General features: G+C 43.9%; 2 protein-coding genes across 2 annotated transcripts in view; both read left to right on the forward strand.

Annotated features, from left to right (window-relative positions):
* Window positions 1-2,808, forward strand: part of LAP3 (leucine aminopeptidase 3) — a 27,737-nt gene extending 24,929 nt beyond the window's left edge. Inside the window, exons 12-13 of the mRNA XM_032273150.1 lie at window positions 1,708-1,817; window positions 2,262-2,808. Coding sequence (XP_032129041.1) covers window positions 1,708-1,817; window positions 2,262-2,451 — 300 coding nt within the window. The 3' untranslated portion in view covers window positions 2,452-2,808. The remainder of the gene's footprint in view (window positions 1-1,707; window positions 1,818-2,261) is intronic.
* A 5,683-nt stretch (window positions 2,809-8,491) lies between these two features.
* Window positions 8,492-18,784, forward strand: MED28 (mediator complex subunit 28). The gene is made up of 4 exons (XM_032273159.1): window positions 8,492-8,682; window positions 13,087-13,153; window positions 14,688-14,800; window positions 16,680-18,784. Exons 1-4 carry the CDS (start codon window positions 8,524-8,526, stop codon window positions 16,875-16,877), a joined length of 537 nt encoding a protein of 178 aa, XP_032129050.1. The 5' UTR covers window positions 8,492-8,523; the 3' UTR covers window positions 16,878-18,784.
* Window positions 18,785-19,925: the final 1,141 nt, after the last annotated feature.

A 19,925-nucleotide genomic window follows, 5' to 3' on the forward strand; every position in this document is an offset into this window, starting at 1 on the left:
CTCTCTCTCTCTCTCTCTCTCTCTCTCTCTCTCTCTCTCTCTCTCTCCTTCACTTACTGCCATCAGTTTTCGCCTTCCAGCACCACTGTTAGCCTAATTCACAGTCTTGAGGCAATAAGTGACTCTGGCCTCCTGACACCTGGTTCAGCTTCTGGGCTAATCCTCTCTCAGGCTGCCTTCTCCTATGACTCTCCTGCTTCCTTCTCCGGATCTGTTCCCTTTGCCTGCCCTTTGGCTGCGTTCTGTTGGAGGCCATAGGCTCTTCCTACTCTACACAGTCCTCACAGGGACACTCCAGCTGGCATGTGTGCCTGATGGCTCCCATCTCTCTCCTGAGCCCCAGCCTCTGTGTACCCACGTGGCTGCTAGATAGCTCTAGCCAGCTGCTTACTCATTCTTTCAATTAGTAATTAATGGGAGCTTACTCTGTGCCAGTGGGGGACAAACATAAAATGTTCCCAAATATAATCTTGAGGGTGGTTTAAGGTCTAAACTTACTTTTACCCTCAACTGCTTCTCCTTCGTATATGTCATCATTCGTGAAGCCCAGTCCTCCCAGCTCTGCGATATTCAGCTCCATCATCTCCTTCCAGGCCAGGCCAGGAAGCTCTCCTCTGGCCTCCCACATAGCCATTATCCCTCTTTTCATGGCACCCACACACTGTTGTTTTGACTTTTTTGTTTGTTTGTTTTTGAGACAGAGTCTTGCTCTGTTGCCAGGCTGGAGTGCAGTGGCGTAATCTCAGCTCACTGCAACCTCCAACTCCCTGATTCAAGCAATTCTCCTGCCTCAGCCTCCTGAGTAGCTGGGATTATAGGCACGTGCCACCATGCCCAGCTAATTTTTGTATTTTTGGTTGAGACAGGTTTTTACCATGTTGGTCAGGATGGTCTCTATCTCCTGACCTCGTGATCCACCCGCCTCAGTCTCCCAAAGTGCTGGGATTACAGGCGTGAGCCACCATGTCCAGCCTATTTTAACTTTTTAAAAACATTTAAGCTTTAAAAAAAAAATCTCAGTTATATGTGCATAAATTAACAATCAGCAGCCCACAGCCTGTTTTCCAGAAGGCAGCCACTTTCAACCCTTAGCTGATTCATCTGATTACTTATGTCTCAAAATAACAGCTTATATTGCCACTTGATTTTTCACTTTTAGGTCTTGTCTTTGACTTATTACCAGTGAGTTAAATAATCTGTTTATGTGTCTGTTTCTCCTACTGGCCTGTAGGCCCTCGGGTGGCTTCAGCACACCTGATGGTGCTCACTAGTTCAGTAAACGATGAATTAATGAGTGAGTGGGTAAATAATGAATGAATGAATGTGGTCACGTTGTCTCAGGATTTCAGTGATACAGGTCCAGTCATGTGTTTCTATCACATTGAAGTGACCAGCCTCAAGAGAACCCTTTCACCCTAATCAACCCACAAAGCCTGTAATTATAGTTTGATGATTTTACTAAAATACCCTACAGATTTGTGAAACTGCTTCACAGCATTCCTGGTTTCTTTTATAGTTATAAAATAAATCTTTTAATGAATGTACACAATTCTGAAACCTATTTTATAGTTTCATGTTTTAGAGTAACAGGTTAGAACAACTCTTCCTTCATGCATTGAGCATCTCAATGCTGACTTTCCCAGAACCTACCTCATCCAGAACCTACCTCATCCAGTCTTCCAACTGTCATACCTGTTTCTTCTCTAGGCCAGCATTGAAACAGGGGACCGTGTCTGGAGAATGCCTCTCTTTGAACATTATACAAGACAGGTTGTAGATTGCCAGCTTGCTGATGTTAACAACATTGGAAAATACAGGTATGTAAGATAAGCTAAATGTACATTTACACAGTCATCCTTGATTGCCAAAATTTTCCATTTTATCCCCTTATAAAAGGTTTAACTATTTAATTTCCTATTGGTGTAGTGTTTGTAAGGTTTTTAATGTCTTGAATTTCAAGCATTTCTTCAACCAGGTCTCAAAATTTGCATGTTTCCAATCTAAAGGTAATTTTAAGTGAATGGTAAGGGTAAGAGACGGAAAATATGGGAGTTCATTACCATAGCAAAAAGGAATCTAGAATTTATCCTTTACTGCTTAAAGCAATATCTGAAAATAAATATTCTGAAAGTGATGTGAGTTAGCATCTTAATAGGTCCTATAAGCTTGACTTTTGTTCTACAGAATGTACTTACCAAGAATGTGGGATCTCTGTGCACATTTACATGGGGTTATAAAGTCCTTTTTGTCGTTCTCTTCAGGTCTGCGGGAGCATGTACAGCTGCGGCGTTCCTGAAAGAATTCGTGACTCATCCCAAGTGGGCACACTTAGACATAGCAGGCGTGATGACCAACAAAGATGAGGTTCCCTATCTACGGAAAGGCATGACCGGGAGGCCCACAAGGACTCTCATCGAGTTCTTACTTCGTTTCAGTCAAGACAATGCTTAATTCAGATACTCAAAAGTGTCTTCACTTTCTGTCTTAAATTGGACAGTTGAACTTAAAATGAAAATCTTTCAGAGGAGATAAAGGATGGTATTTTAAAATGTAGGACACAATGAAATTTGTATGCCTTGATTCTTTTTTCATTTTACACAAAGATTTATAAAGTTAATCTTACTTGGCAAGGATTTTTAAGATATTCTATAAATGACTAAAATCTTTAGAACTTCCGAATCACTTTTCAGAGTATATCTTTTTAATTGAGAAGCAAAATTGTACTTCAGATTTGCGACGCTAAGAACACGAGCAAACTGAAAGTTACTATGCACTTGTCAGAAACAATAAATCCAACTTTTTGTGCTCTGTGATATGGCTCTTTTACTTACATACTGCCACAAACCAGTAACTTATTACTATAATATCATTTGTCTCTGTAGCCATGTTATATGAACTGCCTGATTAAATTGGGGCACAGTGCTTTATGCATTTTCTCAATGTTCATCATCCCTTAAGGGTACTCAATGATCGAGCTCATCAGTTTGTGTAATAGTGACTTGACACATGATTTCCAAAATGAATCAGTCAGAATAACATTAACTAACCATTGACTTGCCAGCTGCCAGGCACTGTCCTCAGCGTTTTCAGGTATTAAATTATTGAGTCCTACCCAATGAAACAGGTACTTTTATTACCTTCATGTGATAGATGAGGAACATGAGGCACAAGAGGTTTAATAACATGCCACTGATGTCACAAAACAAGTAACTGGTAGCTCAGAGTTCAAGCCAGATGGTCTGATTGCTGCATTGGTATACCGCAATGCGCTTTTTCAGTTAAGTGACTTGAACGGGTATAGAATTTATTTGAAATACTTAAGTAAGAAACATGACCATAGGCCAGGCATAGTGGCTCATGCTGTAATCCTAGCATTTTGAGAGGCCAAGGCCATAGGATTGCTTGAGACCAGGAGTTTGAGACCAGTTTGGGCAACACCATTAGAGCCTTGTCTTTGATTAAATTTATTAAAGAAACAAGCCAGCAACAGTGTGTTGAAACAAGACCATAAAAGGGATTGCCAGCTGAGTCCAGCTACTCAGGAGGCTGAGGTGGGAAGAGCGCTTGAGCATGGACGTCAAGGCTGCAGTGAGCCCTGATCATGCCACTGCATTCCAGCCTGGGCAACAGAGCAAGCACCTGTCTCAAAAAGGTATGGGGTGGGGATGCAGTGGCTCATGCCTATAATCTCAGCACTCTGGGAGGTCATGACAGGAGGATAACTTGGAGCCCAGGAGTTTGAGACTAGCCTGGACAACATAGTGAGACACTGTCTCCATGAAAAATTTTAAAAAATAAGCTGGGTGTGGTGGTGTACCTGTAGTCCCAGCTGCTCAGAAGGCTGGAGCAGGAATATTGCTTGAGCCCGGGAGTTTGAGGCTGCAGTGCTCTAGCTGGGGCAATAAAGTAAGACCCCCATCTCTTAAAAAAAAAAAAGAGACTGTCAATGGGTCAAACTGTTTGCTCACCTCCTGAGACTATAACCAATCAACATAATTGCATCAGTGCAGACTTAGAACAAAGCTCTCCTTTTTTACTTTTATATCTGATGAATCAAATTATCCATCAATGGGATCTGTGGCCCTTTTTTTTTTTAACTTTGAAAATGTTTGTCAGGAAAAGCTCTTTGTTACTGTTAATTTTAATATTTAAGAAATTTGACATGTAAGAAAACATTGTATCTAAACTGGTTTACAGAGGGAACGGAAATGGGTATGCATGTTTGGTACTTATTAGAATTAAAGAAAACCTGGTGAGTGTAGTAAGTAAACACAGGTTTCCCTGGTTATCCATGTTCAGAAGTCACTTCATCAGGAAAGATGGAATTAGAGGGTTGGAATTACAGACTTTTGAAGGAAACTGAATACAGATTTATTCTGAGTGATACAGAGCCTCAGTAGGGCTTTGATAGAATTTTTTTTTTTTTTAGACAGTTTCACTCTGTCACCCAGGCTGGAGTGCAGTAGCATGATCTCAACTGACTGCAACCTCCACCTCCTGGGTTCAAGCGATTCTCATGCCTCAGCCTCCCACATAGCTGGGACTACAGGCGTGAACCACCACGGCCAGCTGGTTTATGTATTTTTAGTAGAGATAGGTTTTGCCATGTTGCCCAGGCTGGTCTCGAACTCCTGGTCTCAAGTGATCCACCCGTCTCGGCCTCCCAAAGTGCGCTGGGATTACAGACGTGAGCCACCGTGACTGGCTGAGATGAAATTTAATAGTTGTCCCTGAATGTACATTTAGCTGCCAGAAACTTCATGAACCCTGTCTCTACTAAAAACACAAAAATTAGCCAGGCATGCTGGCGTGCGCCTGTATTCCCAGCTACTAGGGGGGCTGAGGCAGGAGAATTATTTGAACCTGGGAGGCAGAGGTTGTAGTGAGCCAAGAATGTACCACTGCATTCCAACTCCAGCCTGGGTAACAGAGCAAGACTTCTCCTCTAAACAAAGCAAAAAAAGTTACATTCAAATCATACTAACATTCCATTCCCAACCAGTTGGTTGTTGAGCAAATCATGGCATTTATTTGACCCAAGTCTCACCACTGCTCTCTCAACTCCCCTAGTAGAAGTCACCATCCTCTCTGCAGTCCTAGATTACTGTCTCACTGATCTCCCTGCCTTTTCCACTTGTTCTCCTGTTATCCGTATGGCTAGAAAGATTATTTTAAAACATAGATCAGGCCAGGCTCAGTGGCTTATGCCTGTAATCTCAGAACTTTGGGGGGCCAAGGTGGGAGGATCATTTGAGGCTTCAAGAGCTCAAGATTAGCCTGGGCAACATAGTGAGACCTTATCTCTAAAAATTAAAAAAAGGAGTCACATTGGGTAACTCCTTAGCAACTTAGTCTATGTGAGGCACTGTATTAAACCTCCATATACATTATCTTGTTCTTAGTAATTTTTCTAAGGCAGTGTTCCCTCATCTTATAAATGAAGTGATTTTTCAGCAAAATCCAAAAAATGTCAGTGTTTTTTTGGTGCAGTACTCTAGGGAGACTGCAAGAGAAATAGCACTGACCATGCTCTCAGGAAATTTACATTGAGGTTAGGTAAACTGGATATTAGAGACTTGAACGGCTGGGGATGGTGGCTCACTCCTGTAATCTCAGCACTTCAGGAGGCCAAGGTAGGTGGATTGCTTGTGCCCAGGAGTTCAAGACCAGCCTGGGCAACATGGCAAGACTCCATCTCTTCAAAAAATTAGCCAGGTGTGGTGGCATGCCCCTGTAGTTCCAGCTACTTGGGAGGCTGAGGTGGGAGCCTAGGAGGTGAGAGTTGCAGTGAGCTGTAATTGTGCCACTGCACTGCAGCCTGGGTGACAGAGTATGACTCTGTCTCAAAAAATAAAAATAAAATTGTACCTGTATACACACACACACACACACACACACACACACACACACACACGAGACTTGCCAAAAAGTAAAATGATGCCACTCTTTTTACTAATTTATTCCTTATTTTGGAAAATAGAGCATTAGTTTTAATAAAGATACTATTTTTGTTAATGTGTAATGAAGTTATTTTTAAATGAATTTTTAAAATTCTCATTTTTAACTTATAAATATTAGCAGACATAACCCACATAAACAAAAACTTTGGGATCCTCAATACCTTTTAGGCATGTAAAGGGGTCTTGAGACCAAAGCTGTCTGAAATCTACTGAAGTAGACTTGTTTCCTCCTGGCACTTTCTTCTGGTTCCCAGTCACCACATAGTTATTATGTCTATCTATGCCAGGCACCATTCTAGATTTTGGGGATACAGGTGAAGAAGATGGGCAGGCTCTGATGTATGGAACTTACATTCTAGTTGGCATGTGTATGACAGAAAGAGAGGAGGAAGAGGAGGAGGGTAGGTGATTTAGTTATGAAGAAATGAACAAGTTAATTTCAGATTACATAAAAGCTGTGAAGAAAATTAAACAGGGTCAAGTACCCAGGAGTGGGGATCTAAGTCAAAATGAGGCTGGGAAGATGATTTGATTTGAGCCTGATTGGCAAAGGGAAGCTCCTGCTTTTTCTCTGAACATTTCTGCCCTGGCTCACTCCTCTACTGAGCTTCCTGTGGTTCCTTAAATATGCCAGGCAGGATCCTTCTTCAGGGATCCCTCGGTGCAGAAAGCACTCCTAAATTTTCATGCCAGTCACTACAGTCCAGGTCTCCTTGGAGGGGCCTTCTCCAATCACCTATCTCAAAGAACACTCCTCCATCACTAGCCATCCCCTTACCGGGTTTCATTTTTCTTCCCAGCTCTTCTCTCTACACAATATTGCTATATATTTATGTATTTGTCTCTCTCCTTCCAGAGATTTGGGGTGATTGTTATAACCCCCAGATCATTAAATAGTGCCTGGGAAACAGAGGGCTCAGTTTAAGTGTGCTGGGTGATAACCAAAATCAGATATGATGAAAAAATGTTACTTGGCTTCTAAAGAGATAAATAAGTGGGCCGGGTGTGGTGGCTCACACCAGTAATTCCAGCACTTTGGGAGGCCGAGGCGAGCGGGATGCCTGAGCTCAGGAGTCCTAGACCAGCCTGAGAAACGTGGCAAAACCCCATCTCTACTAAAATACAAAAAATTAGCCGAGAGCGGCGACCTTCGCCTGTAGTGCCAGCTACTCGGAAAGCTGAGGCAGGAGAATCGCTTGAACCAGGGACGCGGACGTTTGCAGTGAGCCTAGATCGCATCACTGCACTCCAGCCTGATGACAGAGCGGGACTCCGTCTCCAAAATAAAAGAAGAGATAAATAAGCATTTTTTTTTTTTTTTTTTTAGACAAATTTCGCTCTTGTTGCCCAGGCCGCTGGAGCAATTATCCAGCCTCAGCCTCCCGAGTAGCTGGGATTACAGGCATGTGCCACCATGCCCGGCTAATTTCGTATGTTTTAGTAGAGACGGCGTTTCTCCATGTTGGTCAGGCTGGTCTCGAACTTCTGACCTCAGGTGATCCGCCCGCCTTGGCCTCCCAAAGTGCTGGGATTACAGGTGTGAGCCACCGCGCCTGACCTAAATAAGCAATTGTTTAAAAGCAGATTATTAAAGGGTTAACAGCCTGGTGCATTGTCTTATGTCTGTATTCCGAATACTTTTGGAAGCCGTCGGGGGAGAATCACTTGAGTTCAGGAGTTGGAGACCAAGCTGGACAAAACGGTGAAACCCCCGACTCTTCTAAAACTAAAAACTAAGTAACTAAATAAATAATAGCCTGGCGTGATAGCACGCACCTGTGGTCGTAGCTACATGGGTGGCTCAGGTGGGGGGATTGCTTGAGCCCGGGAGTTCGAGTCCTGTTCATGCCACTGCACTTCAGCCTGGGCGAGACAGAGCGAGACCCTGAGAAATAAGAAGAGAAAGAAAGGAAAAGATTAGCACAGTGACCGTCTCTTTGGTGTAACCATAAATATCTTAAAAGAGCACACTGGGAATCTCAACAAAGTTGTTTCCGTTATCCAACTCCGACCAGAATTTAGGAAGAACTTTGCTGTCTTGTTCCCGCTATAACCAATGACTCAGCAAATATTTGTGGAGTGAGTGGGTGACCCTCTCCTTTTATCAACGGGTAAACAGCCCGCGGAAAGTAAAAGTGACTTAGCCAAAGTCTCCGCAGGCATTCGGGGCAGAGTCGGGACTGGCAGAGTAGTGTATATACCAGCATATATAGTATCCTGACTCTCGTGGTAAGGCTTGCTCTACTGTAGTTATTAATTCCCCTGGCCACACAACCAGGTCTAATCTGGCCAAAGTTTTCTATTCTTTTTTAATTTTATTATTTTATTATTTTTTCTTTTTCTTCTTTTCTGTTCTTAAGCTAAGAAAAAAGGAAGAGACACGTAAACTCTGTTTTGCGATAGACAAGAAGACCGAAGAATCAAAAGCCCTGCTTCCGGCGGCGCAGCAAAATCCTCCCACGGCCCAGTCCTGTCACGTGACCACGCATGGCACGCCAGCCACGTGACCTTTTGTGCCGAATTCCGCGCAGGCGCAGTGTGCCTCTCTTCTGCTATTCCAGACATGGCGGCTCCGCTAGGGGGAATGTTTTCTGGGCAACCACCTGGGCCTCCACAGCCCCCGCCGGGCCTCCCGGGCCAACCTTCACTTCTTCAGGCAGCTCCAGGCGCTCCTAGACCTTCCAACAGTACTTTGGTGGACGAGTTGGAGTCATCTTTCGAGGTAATATAAGACATAGGAATCTTTGTCTCCAGCGTTCCCTTTTTCCTGAAACGTGAACCGCGCATGCTCATATCTCTCCAGGCATCTCAGCAGCTAATTTACAGATAGGGAAACCGAAGCTTAAAGAACTTAAGTCACTTGCTTTAGGCTTCCCAGTGGCCTGTATTCAATTCAGGTCGGCTGCCGGAGGCGCGTAAACTGGACGTTTCTGGAAATGTGGAGTGGGAAATTTGCCTAACCCCCAACTTTGGAACCCTTCCAGATTCCCAGCCGGCGTTGCCGTACCAGCCTGTCCTTGGTCCCATCCCTGAGCCCCGTTTCTTGCATTCCTACATGTTAATAAAGGGCTCAAGCCTTTTCGGAGCTTAAAGTTTCACTGCTGTGTCTTGTCTCCTTTCCACTGGACTTCACCCTTAAACGATCCTGAAGTAATGGGACTCTTAGAGCGGAAATTGACTTCAGTTACTAGGCACAGCCTGGTACTAGGGGCTGAGGAAAGAGGAATGTTGGTGGCTGGGGAGGGAGGGAGGCAAAGAAGATCCAATCTCCGAGTTCTGCCCAAGGAGTTTACCTTTCAGCAAGGAAGGTGAACTGTGTATTGAGGGACGTTGGAGAGGTGAAAATAAATGGTTTGGTGATTTCCAGTGGTCTTTAAAGTGGAAGATGAGCTACTCGTGTGTAGTAATAAAGTAATATAACTTCAAATTGGAGCTAACTTTTCCACATTTTAAGTCCCAGTTTTGTGACTTTTATACTGTATCTAATAGCACAGTGGTACATGAATATAATTTATAAACGATATTATTCAGGCTGTATGTGCCACGGGCTGTACAAAGATTTAGAAATAAATGATTTAAAGGACAGAGAAATCTGCCTTATTTGGGAAGAGGAGGAGAGGGAGACACCTTTGAGGTCATGCTAAGTGGTAAAGGAAGAGGATGGTGAGCTTTAGAGCAGAATCTAGCATTGTTCTTGAGGTGAGGTGGCTCTCAGTCATGGGCACTTGCAGAAAGACTGGCCCTGTACAAATCTTAGCCAAAGTTGACTCCCAGCACCCTGCTGCTTAAAAACTTACAGTGGCTGCTTGTTGCTCTTGAGATAAGAGCAAGATGTTCAGTGTGGTCTCCCAGGCTTTGCATGTTGAATTCTCTCCTTCATACTCATTTCCTCTTACTCCAGCCACACAAGGCTTTCCCACATGTACCATTTGTTTTCTCTTTGGGCTTCCAGGCCCCTCCTCACATCATCGCATCACTTCCTCAGTGGACCCTTCCCTGGCCTTCTTTTTAATACTTACCATTAAACCAGGCTCCATGAAGTCAGAGACTACCTGTTTTGTACCCACACTCTTCACATTTTGTATCCTGTAGTGCTAATACAGTGGTAGTAGATAGCAACTGCTAGATGAGTATTTGTCAGACATTGAAGGAGCCTTTAGTGTGATTGCCTGTGCACAGAACTCCTTGGCTGATTCACGTATGCGTCTGTAGGTGCCCTTTAGAGGGAACTCCCTCTGGGACTTGATTATCCATACAGAGAATACGGAGAAAACCAGTCCCTGCCTTCAGGAAGCTTGTGATAAACGGCAGGCAGTTGCCTTGCTGTAGGATCAGTGCTCTGTTAGAAGAAACCTAGGGTACTGTGGGAGCACATATGGGCATGTACATCAAAGAAGGCTTCCTAGAGAGCATGAAAGCCAAAGCAGCATTTTGATTTAGCCAGGTGAAGGGGAGAGGGAGAGGTGCTAGCTGGATCCTCTGCTGCTGGGTGATCACCTGTCTAGTCTTATCTCAAGATTCAGTTCAAAGGCCACATTTTCACTGGAATTTTTCCTGTTTCCTTCCTTGTGTTCTGTGTGAACCTCAATTTTCACAGCCTCCAGTGGCACATGGCAGCACCTGCTCACCTGCTCCTCATTCCTGTTGGGGTGCCACCTCTTGAGGTCTCTGTCTTCTTGCTCATTCAAGCTGCTCAGATGCCACCTCTTGAGGTCTCTGTCTTGTTCATTCTAGCTGCTCAGTACATGCTCTTTGATGGAAGGAGTTTATAGGGCTCATGCACTCTTGATTTTGGAGGGAATGTTGGAGACCATTTAGTCCCATTTCCTCCATTTAATGGATAGAGAAACTGAGGCTCAATGAGGGGAACTAACTTGCTCAAAGCGAGCCATTGGGTTTGTAGAAATGAGGACTAGCACTTACTTTCCAGGCAAAGGCTCTGTTGTAGCCATGCTTTTAAAAAGCTGTTCTCTTCCTAGGCAGATCCTGTGGCTCACACCTGTAATCCCAGCACTTTGGGAGGCCAAGGTGGCTGGATCCCTTGAGGTCAGTTCAAGACTAGCCTGGCCAACATGGTGAAACCCCATCTCTAACTAAAAATACAAAAATTAGTGGGCTGTGGTGGCACACGCCTAAGGCTGAGGCAGGAGAATTGCTGAAACCTGGGAGGCAGAGGTTGCAGCGATCCAAGATCATGCCACTGCACTCTAGCCTGGGCAACAGAACAAGACTCCGTCTAAAAAAAAATAAAACAACAAAAAATCGAAACGGTTATTTTTTTTCTAGACTACCACACATTTTCTTCTCAGTACAGCTGTCCAACTGTCTTTAAAGGCCTGTATATCTTTTTTTTTTTTTTTTTTTTTTTTGAGACGGAGTTTCACTCATGTTACCCAGGCTGGAGTGCAATGGCGTGATCTTGGCTCACCGCAACCTCCGCCTCCTGGGTTCAGGCAATTCTCCTGCCTCAGTCTCCTGAGTAGCTGGGATTACAGGCACGCACCACCATGCCCAGCTAATTTTTTGTATTTTTAGTAGAGACGGGGTTTCACCATGTTGACCATGATGGTCTCAATCTCTTGACCTTGTGATCCACCCGCCTCGGCCTCCCAGCATGCTGGGATTACAGGCTTGAGCCACCGCGCCCGGCCTTCTTTTTTTTTTCCTGAGACAGTCACCCAGGCCAGAGTGTAGTGGCATGATCTTGGCTCACTGCAGCTTCCACTTCCTGGGCTCGAGTGGTCCTCCTGCCTCAGCCTTCTAAGTGGCTGGGACTACAGGTGCGCACCACTAAGTCTGGCTAATTTTTGTTTTAGTAGAGACAGGGTTTCACCATGTTGCCCATGCTGGTCTTGAACTCCTGGACTCAAGTGATCCACCATGTCTGGCCCCTAATTTTTTTCTTAAGGGGATGGAGGGGAGTGAAATTCTTGAGATCAGATTTCCTGCCACCCTGACTGGTGGGCCTTTTTGGCCAGTTTGTGGCTGGTTGGCCTCTTGATGGGATGTTTTCCAGTAGCCGTAGGTTTCACAAAAGACGTACAGCCTATCCACATCCCAAACCCAAGAGGAGTCAGCTTTCAGAGTAATCCCAAGAATGGGCAATCTGTTTTTCTGATTTACTTTTTCTGTAAATCAAGTGTGGGAGTTACAGGTAGGCAGAATTTTTGTTTCTCGAAGGGCCCTCACAGGTAGTTAATGCACTAACTTTGGGTTCAGATCTGCCTGCCTCACACCAAGTGTAGTTTCCTAATTGCTGACAGAGCTCTGCTTTCCTGCGTTTGAGGCTCCTTTCCAACCCCTGCTCCTCCACCTGCCATCCTGCTCTCTTTCTGTGCCTCCCCAATCTTCCTACCCACTTCCTGCAGTGGGCCTGGTATTTCCTTAGAGTTGCTTATGGACAGAACTCCTTGGTTGATTGGCATTTGCATCTGTATAGGTGCCCTTTAGAGAGAACTCTCTCTGGGACTTTTGATTATATCCATGTGACACCAACCTTGTCCTCTTACGCCATCCAGTCAATCATTAATATGTGTTATTAAACACTTCCCTTGTGCCAAGGCAGTGTTCTTGGCATTAGGAGGACAGTGGTGAATAAGAGACAAAATTTTCACCTACTAATAGGGGACAGATAATAATGGATGAAAATAACAGGTATGATGTCAGTTAATTATGTGAAAAACAATAAAGCTGTGCTTGCGGGTGGAGCGTGAGCAGGAGAGTCACCATTTAGAAAGGGTAGACCAGCTGGTCTCTCTGAGGGGGAGAAGATTGACCTAAGTCCTGAATGGGTGGTCATATGAGTTGTGTAAGCATCAGCAATAGGCCACAGTGGGGCTGGAAGAGTGTCTGGGCCTGGTGTGGAGTAAGATAAAGGGAAGGGGCACGGGGTAGCACAGAGACCAGATGTAATACCGGCTCATTTGCCTAGTGCTTCCTTTGTGGGCCTAATTGGTAAACTCAGTTTACCAGGTGTTTCGGTTGGCGTGATGTCTTACTGTCTCATGTGCAAACACAGATGCTGCCACCTCATCAAATGACTTCAGGAGAAGTTATTTCTTCCTCTGGAATGAGATTTTTGATGCGTGAACAACATTTTTTTCTTTCCTATGTTTTGATTACACAGGCTTGCTTTGCGTCTCTGGTGAGTCAGGACTATGTCAGTGGCACTGATCAGGAAGAAATTCGAACTGGTAAGCATTCCCTCTGTGTACACAAGGTTCTTGGCTTCAGCAGGATTTCCTAGTTGCTAATTTTATACTTCATGTGTTTCAGTCCTGCTTTTATCCTAAGAGAACAGTCCAGGGACTAAAATGTGTGCACATAATCTCTATTAGCTGCTGGTTCTTGGTTCAGCTTTTTAGTTGACGTCTTATATCACTGATAACGAACCATTTATAATGAGCTCTTCATATTGGTGCTAGGTAAAGAAGAGTAATAGTGTGTACTGCTTTTTAAAAAAAATTTTATTATTTTTGGAATAGGTCTTACAGAGAAAAGTCTCTTGTACGTTTTTTTATTCCCCAAGTTCTGTCTCTAGAGATAACCAGAGCTTCTGATTTCTTTGTACCATATTTTACATGTTGGTTTTTTTTTTTTTTGGTTTTTTTTGAGACGGAGTAGCGCTCTGTCACCCAAGCTGGAGTGCAATGGTGCAATCTCAGCTCACTGCAACCTCCAGCTCCTGGGTTCAAGCTGTTCTCTTGCCTCAGCCTCCTGGGTAGCTGGGACTACAGGCGTGTGCAGCCACGCCCCGCTAATTTTTTATATTTAATAGAGATGGGGTTTCACCGTGTTAGCCAGAATGTTCTCAAATCTCCTGACCTCATGATCTACCCACCTTGGCCTCCCAAACTGCTGGGATTACAGGTGTGAGCCACTGTGCCCTTTCTTTTTTCAAGATACACTTTCACTCTGGTTGCCCAGGCTGGAGTGCAATGGTGTGATCTCAGCTCACTGCAGCCTCTGCCTAACGGGTTCAGGCGATTCTCCTGTCTCAGCCCCCCAAGTAGCTGGGACTACAGGCGTGCATCACAATGCTCAACTACTTTTGCATTTTTAGTAGAGACGTGGTTTCGCCATGTTGCCCAGCCTGGTCTGAAACTCCGGACCTCGGGTGATCCACCTGTCTCAGTCTCCCAAAATTCTGGGATTGCAGGCGTGAGCCACCACGCCCAGCTCTCACCCTTTAAGAAAGAAGTGCAGTGGCACGATCTCTGCTTACTGCAGCCTCTGCCTCCTAGGCTCAGGTAATCCTCCCACCTCAGCCTCCCGAGTAGCTGGGACCACAATGTAAGCCACCACATGTGGCTAATTTTTGCGTTTTTATTTTTCGTGGTGAGGAGATTTTGCTGTATTGCCCAGGCTGGTCTTGAACTCCTAGGCTCAAGCAATCTGCCTGCCTCAGCCTCCCAAAGTGCTGGGATTACAGGTGTGAGCCACTGCACTCGGCCTTTGCATAGTCTTTTTAAAGAAGATCTCATGGCTTTCATGCTTTATTAAGGTCTCTCTCTTTTTCTTAACCTGAGAAAAGCATGAATTATCTGCTGTTTAGTGTTGGTTAACACATGAGAAGTTGGGGGTTATTATTACCATTGTGGCTAAGATTAAAATCTATGAGTCATCTATGAGAAGGCTCTGTTTTTACATTCTGATTATTCATTGATGAGGGAGATAAATGTATATAGTGTTTTTCTTACATTAATCTTTTTGGTCTTTTTTTTAAAGGTGTTGATCAGTGTATCCAGAAGTTTCTGGATATCGCGAGACAGACAGAGTGTTTTTTCTTACAAAAAAGATTGCAGTTATCTGTCCAGAAACCAGAGCAAGTTATCAAAGAGGTATGAACTCAGTTTTCGTCTCAGCTTCTATAGGAGGAACTAAGTGGTGCCAGGATTCCTTTTATGCTTTAGATGAGATGTACTTGTTTCTCGCGAGCCTCAGTCAGGCTTTATAGGTCAGTGTGAAATGTGGCTAGTCATCAGTGTCTGGGACAACCTGAACAAGAAGTGAAGCCAATGAATGGGGTTCAAAAAGAGAGTGTCAGGTGGAACAGCTCTGATCTGATTTGTGTCATACATTGGCCTTCAGGAAAGATTTTTCTTAAAAGATTCTGCCATGTGAAAAACGTTAAAAACCCATCATTTTGGACAAAAACAGATCTGTGTCCCCAGTTGCCTTACCCATTGCCTTGCACATAGGAATCCAAGGAATCAAAAAGTAGTGTTCTGACCCAGGGTCCTTGAAACTGAGGATTTCATTGATCTCAGTTGCTCTAAGCTGGGGCATTTGGAAGTGTATTGGGGTTGCCACAATGACTTGGGAAGCTTTAATGGTATTGAATGGGTTGGGCCAGGACCTGCCCCATGCAGTGTGGAAGAGTGAAGAACCGTCTTGCCAAAAAAGCCAGCGATGCCCTCAGTGAGAAACACTGAATTGAGATTATTGGGGGCAGTTTTTGAAGTAACTAGTCCCAATTAATCAAAGTCACTTTCCATTCATGATACCAGGTGTTGGGGATAGATAGATATTCTCATAGTTTATCATGTCGGATCATTTCCTGATGTGAATACGTGAATAACAGTGCAGGTATGTCCAAGACTGGGTCTTTAGTAAAGGATTTAATGCTGTTGTTCATAAAAAGCTCTTGAAAAATATAATTTTAACAGTTCATAATCTGAAGTGATAGAGTGCTGAGGATTTTTTGTACACAGTTGTTGACAGCTGTTTTAGGTTCTCAGCAGTAACCTTTGGAGAGAGGTACTGGGTGGCTGGAGACTAGGATGGGGTAGAGTCTGCGTGTTAGTCCGTTTTCACACTGCTGGTAAAGACATACCCGAGACTGGGCAATTCACAAAAGAAAAAGGGTTTAATGGACTCAACAGTTCCATATGGCTGGGAAGGCCTTACAATCATGGCAGAAGGTTAAAGACTCCTCTCACGTGGCGGCAGACAAAAGAAGAGGGCTTGTGCAGGGAAACGCCCGTTTTTAAAACCATCAGATCTTGTGATACTTACTCACTACCAGGAGAATAGCGTGAGAACTACCTGCCCACATGATTCAGTTACCTCCTACCAGACTCCTCCCGTGACACATCGGAATTGTAGCAGTTACAATTTAGGATCAGATTGGGTGGGGACACAGCCAAACCATATCAGTCTGATTTTTTTTGGCTGCCCTTTGGTACCTTTTGAATTTTGTAACTTGCATATTACTTTCTATAAGAAAAATAAACATAGGCGGGGCATGGTGACTCATATCTGTAATCCCAGCATTTCAGGAGGCCAAGGTGGTGGATGACTTGAGGTCAAGAGTTTGAGATTAGCGTGACCAACATGGCAAAACCCCATCTCTACTAAATATACAAAAATTAGCCAGGCATGGTGGCATGTTCCTGTGATCCCAGCTACTCAGGAGGCTGAGGCAGGAGAATCACTTGAACCCTGGAGGTGGATGTTGCAGTGAGCCCAGATGGCACCACTGCACTTCAGCCTGGGTGACAGAGTGAGACTTCGTCTAAAAAAAAACCCAAAACAAAACAAAAATTTACGTTAGAATCTATCATTTGGGTTATTCAAACAGTGCAACCAAGCAGAATAATGGACTTAATATGGTTTAATGGATTATTTTTGTTTTGAATTCTTAGCCTCTTAACTAATCAGAACCATGTATGTTTTCCCTGAGTTTGCTCTGACTTACTCTATCGCTTTTATCTGCAGGATGTCTCAGAACTAAGGAATGAATTACAGCGGAAAGACGCGCTAGTCCAGAAGCACTTGACAAAGCTGAGGCACTGGCAGCAGGTGCTGGAGGACATCAGTGTGCAGCACAAAAAGCCAGCCGACATCCCTCAGGGCTCCTTGGCCTACCTGGAGCAGGCATCTGCCAACATCCCTGCACCTCTGAAGCCAACCTGAGCAAAGGGCAAAGGCACTCGGACTGTGAGTGGGCTGGTGCGTGAGGTTGGCCACACATTTTTTCCTGTGGACTTGAAATTTTGGAAGAATTCTTTGCCAGATAATGAGTTCATTTTAGTTTTATGCTCCCATTGAAAAATTTTCCACTATTTTTATAAGCTGTTACTTTCTTGAGTACATTAAGTGTCTGTAGCTTGGATAAATCAAGTAAATTTTTTTTTTGTCTTTAGCAAAGTTTTGACTGTGAGTGTGAGGATACAGATTCTTTTTTATGGTGGTTTTGCTTGTTTTTAAATTTTTGTATGACTTTTCATTTTTTTTTCATCTTTTTATGTGTGTTTCCTGTAGTTTGATCTAAAGGAAAAAAGCATAATAGCCTGAGAATTAGGAGAAGGGGATTTTAGTTGTAGGCCTTACGATAATTACCCCTCAGTGGTGAGTAGAAAAGTTTGTAAATTTGCTCTGTTTTAAGACTTTGAACTACCTCAAGAAGAGGAATCTAACACAATATTTGTAATGTTTCCAGAGCTCTCAGAACGAGGATTTTTTTGTAAATAGGTCAGAAGAAGATTGAACTGTCTTGGGTTAGTGTAGTAATCTTACATTAGGATCCTTAGGTTGATGCTGACCTCTGTTTGGGGTATGTTTGTATTTTATATGGTGTTTACTTTTTCTTCGATACGGAGGGATGTAGTGGGAACAGTGATACGCTTACATTTATTACATTTTGCAGTAATGAATCCATTTAATGGGGCAGACACTGTTTTCACTAGTCTGACAGTGGGGGTATAGGTGAGCTATGAGGGGCTAAAGCTTGCTGTGATTGTCTATTTCTGTTTTGAGTTTTCTTTGCATGTATCATTTTTGTTTTACATTTTGGGAGGGGAAACATTTTCCATTAAGGAAGGTTGTTGCCGGTGGATTTGACTCCAAGGGACTAGAGTGTCATGGTGAGGGTGGAGGGGATGCAGGGCGATCATTGGCTACTGAGCCTCCACAAAGAGCATGTGGTGCCTCTGCCTTTGGAAGGATATTTTGCTCTCGTTAGTTTTGCAGGCAACCTTGGATTCACTGTTGAGTTGCTGTTAAGAAAGGGAGACCAGCATTGTTTCTGCCTCTTGTTGGTTAGGTTTTCTGAGTTTTATAGTCTCTTATTAGATCGTATTAGATCACATCTCTTTACCCAGAACAAATGCTTCACTATCTTCTGACTGGCAGTACTCCTGTGGCTCTGTGCCTTGCGTCATTTTATTTTCTTCAGCCATGAAGGCCCCTTCCCACATGCACTGACATCCACTCGTGTGCCTGGTCCCTGAAGCCTCCCAGCACCTGTTCTGTTACATCCCCAAGGCATGGGACTTTGATCTCTTCTGCTGCCCTTGCTAGGTTCTCTCTGGTGGGTTAGAGCTTTGTATCAGTCTCTCTGCCCCTCACAATTATAATTGTGGATTTTTACCTACTCTAATTCAATGATGCTAATGAGAATTAGACATTATTCCCCTTATATAGGGACCATACAGTCTTTATCTTTTTGTTGTGTGTATGTATGGTATCTGGCAAATGGATCTGTGATTACCAGCCTGACACCAACAAATCCCCTCAGTTAGGATACATAGATTAAACAAAGCTCAAAAAGCTCATATGCTATGACCTCAAGGTTGTTAACCTGATCATCTCATGGTAATTAGAAACTCTGATTGGCAGCTTTGTATTTCTTGATTAAAAACCTAAATAAACTGATTAGGTTTTAGGTATTCTTTCAAAGAGGTTCTTGATTAAAAGATTGAGAACTATCCTGTTTGGTGCTTAGTGAAAAGATTTTGAATTACTGTATGTAACAGTTATTGCCATTTCTTTATTAAATTCAGAAGCTTTTTTGCCAAATAAATAAAAATTTTCCAATCTTGTCTGTTTGTAAACATCTTGCTGAGTGATGAATAACCCTCTAAGAAACGCTCTGAGCTGTTGACTTTTTCAGGGAGAAAATCACAAGCCATCCTCTGAAGTTCCCCTCTCAACTACTGTAAATGCCCTTGACCAAGTCACTGCCCTGGTACCGGGGAGTGGAGTATTATGTCTTGGAAAAAAGACTCCTCTCATTGTCCAGGGTTGGGTTCTGGTCTGGTGTGGTGCTTGACCTTAGGTCTGCCCATAGGCTTCAGGCTTTCAACTTCCAAACAAACATCTGTGCCACACACATTCTGTAAATGATCTCGCTGAATCTTCTAGAAGGCTTATAACAGAATCAATATTGTTGTTCCCATTTTCACAGCTAGATAATAAATCTGTAAAATACAGATAAGACTAAGACCTATCCCCCAGGATTATTTTTGCAGACTGAAGGACATGTTGAATGGGAAGTCAGTAGCAAGGGTGCCAGAATGTGTAGCAAGTGCTCTTCGGGTGTTAGCGATTTCTGTGGTTCCAGAAAGAGAAGGATTATGGACGAAGTATATGGGATTTAGGAAGTTTAAGTGGTTTGCCCACAGTCGAGAGACTAGTCTTTAATCCTTGGCAGAAGCAGGATTTGATGTAGGTTTTCACACCTCTCTTCTCTGGTCAATGTGTTGATAACAGCCTACCTACCTAGGGTTCCAGGGTGTTCTTAAGAAACCAAGGTTGTCTTGGGTGTGGTAGCTCTCTGAAAAGTAGAAAGTTCCACCAGAAGGCCTTTCTCCTCAAATACTACTTAGTTTCCTTGTCAGGCTCCCAGATGCAGATTGCCTGTGGGCTGTCACTCTCCACAGGTAAAGCTACCCACATCTTCAGGACAGGCTTTTTTTTTGAGATGGAGTCTGCCCTGTCACCCAGTTTGTAGTGCATTGGCACGACAGGGTCCCACAGGCAGGCTCTGGGGAAAGGCCCGCCCAGCCGTCAGGTAGCCTGTGTGTTTTACAAACAAACAGCAGCCAAATGTGCTGCCTCCTGCCAGACATTCCTACCATTGACATCAAAACTGGTGGGTGACCTTTTCAGCCATTTGACATTTCCCTCAGAAGAACCTTGCCTCCTGGCAGTTCAAGAAATTCTCCTGTCTCAGCCTCCCAA

The sequence above is a fragment of the Sapajus apella genome, unplaced genomic scaffold, assembly GCF_009761245.1.
Source record: "Sapajus apella isolate SASKATOON/1434 unplaced genomic scaffold, GSC_monkey_1.0 scaffold5, whole genome shotgun sequence".
In the NCBI taxonomy this organism is placed as follows: Eukaryota; Metazoa; Chordata; class Mammalia; order Primates; family Cebidae; genus Sapajus; species Sapajus apella.

Coding starts and splice junctions, on each gene's coding strand:
- MED28 (XM_032273159.1), top strand. CDS start 8,524: ATGGCGGCTCCGCTAGGGGGAATGTTTTCTGGGCAACCACCTGGGCCT. Junction 13,154..14,687: donor TCAGGAAGAAATTCGAACTG/GTAAGCATTCCC, acceptor TTTTTTTTAAAG/GTGTTGATCAGTGTATCCAG. Junction 14,801..16,679: donor CAGAGCAAGTTATCAAAGAG/GTATGAACTCAG, acceptor TTTTATCTGCAG/GATGTCTCAGAACTAAGGAA.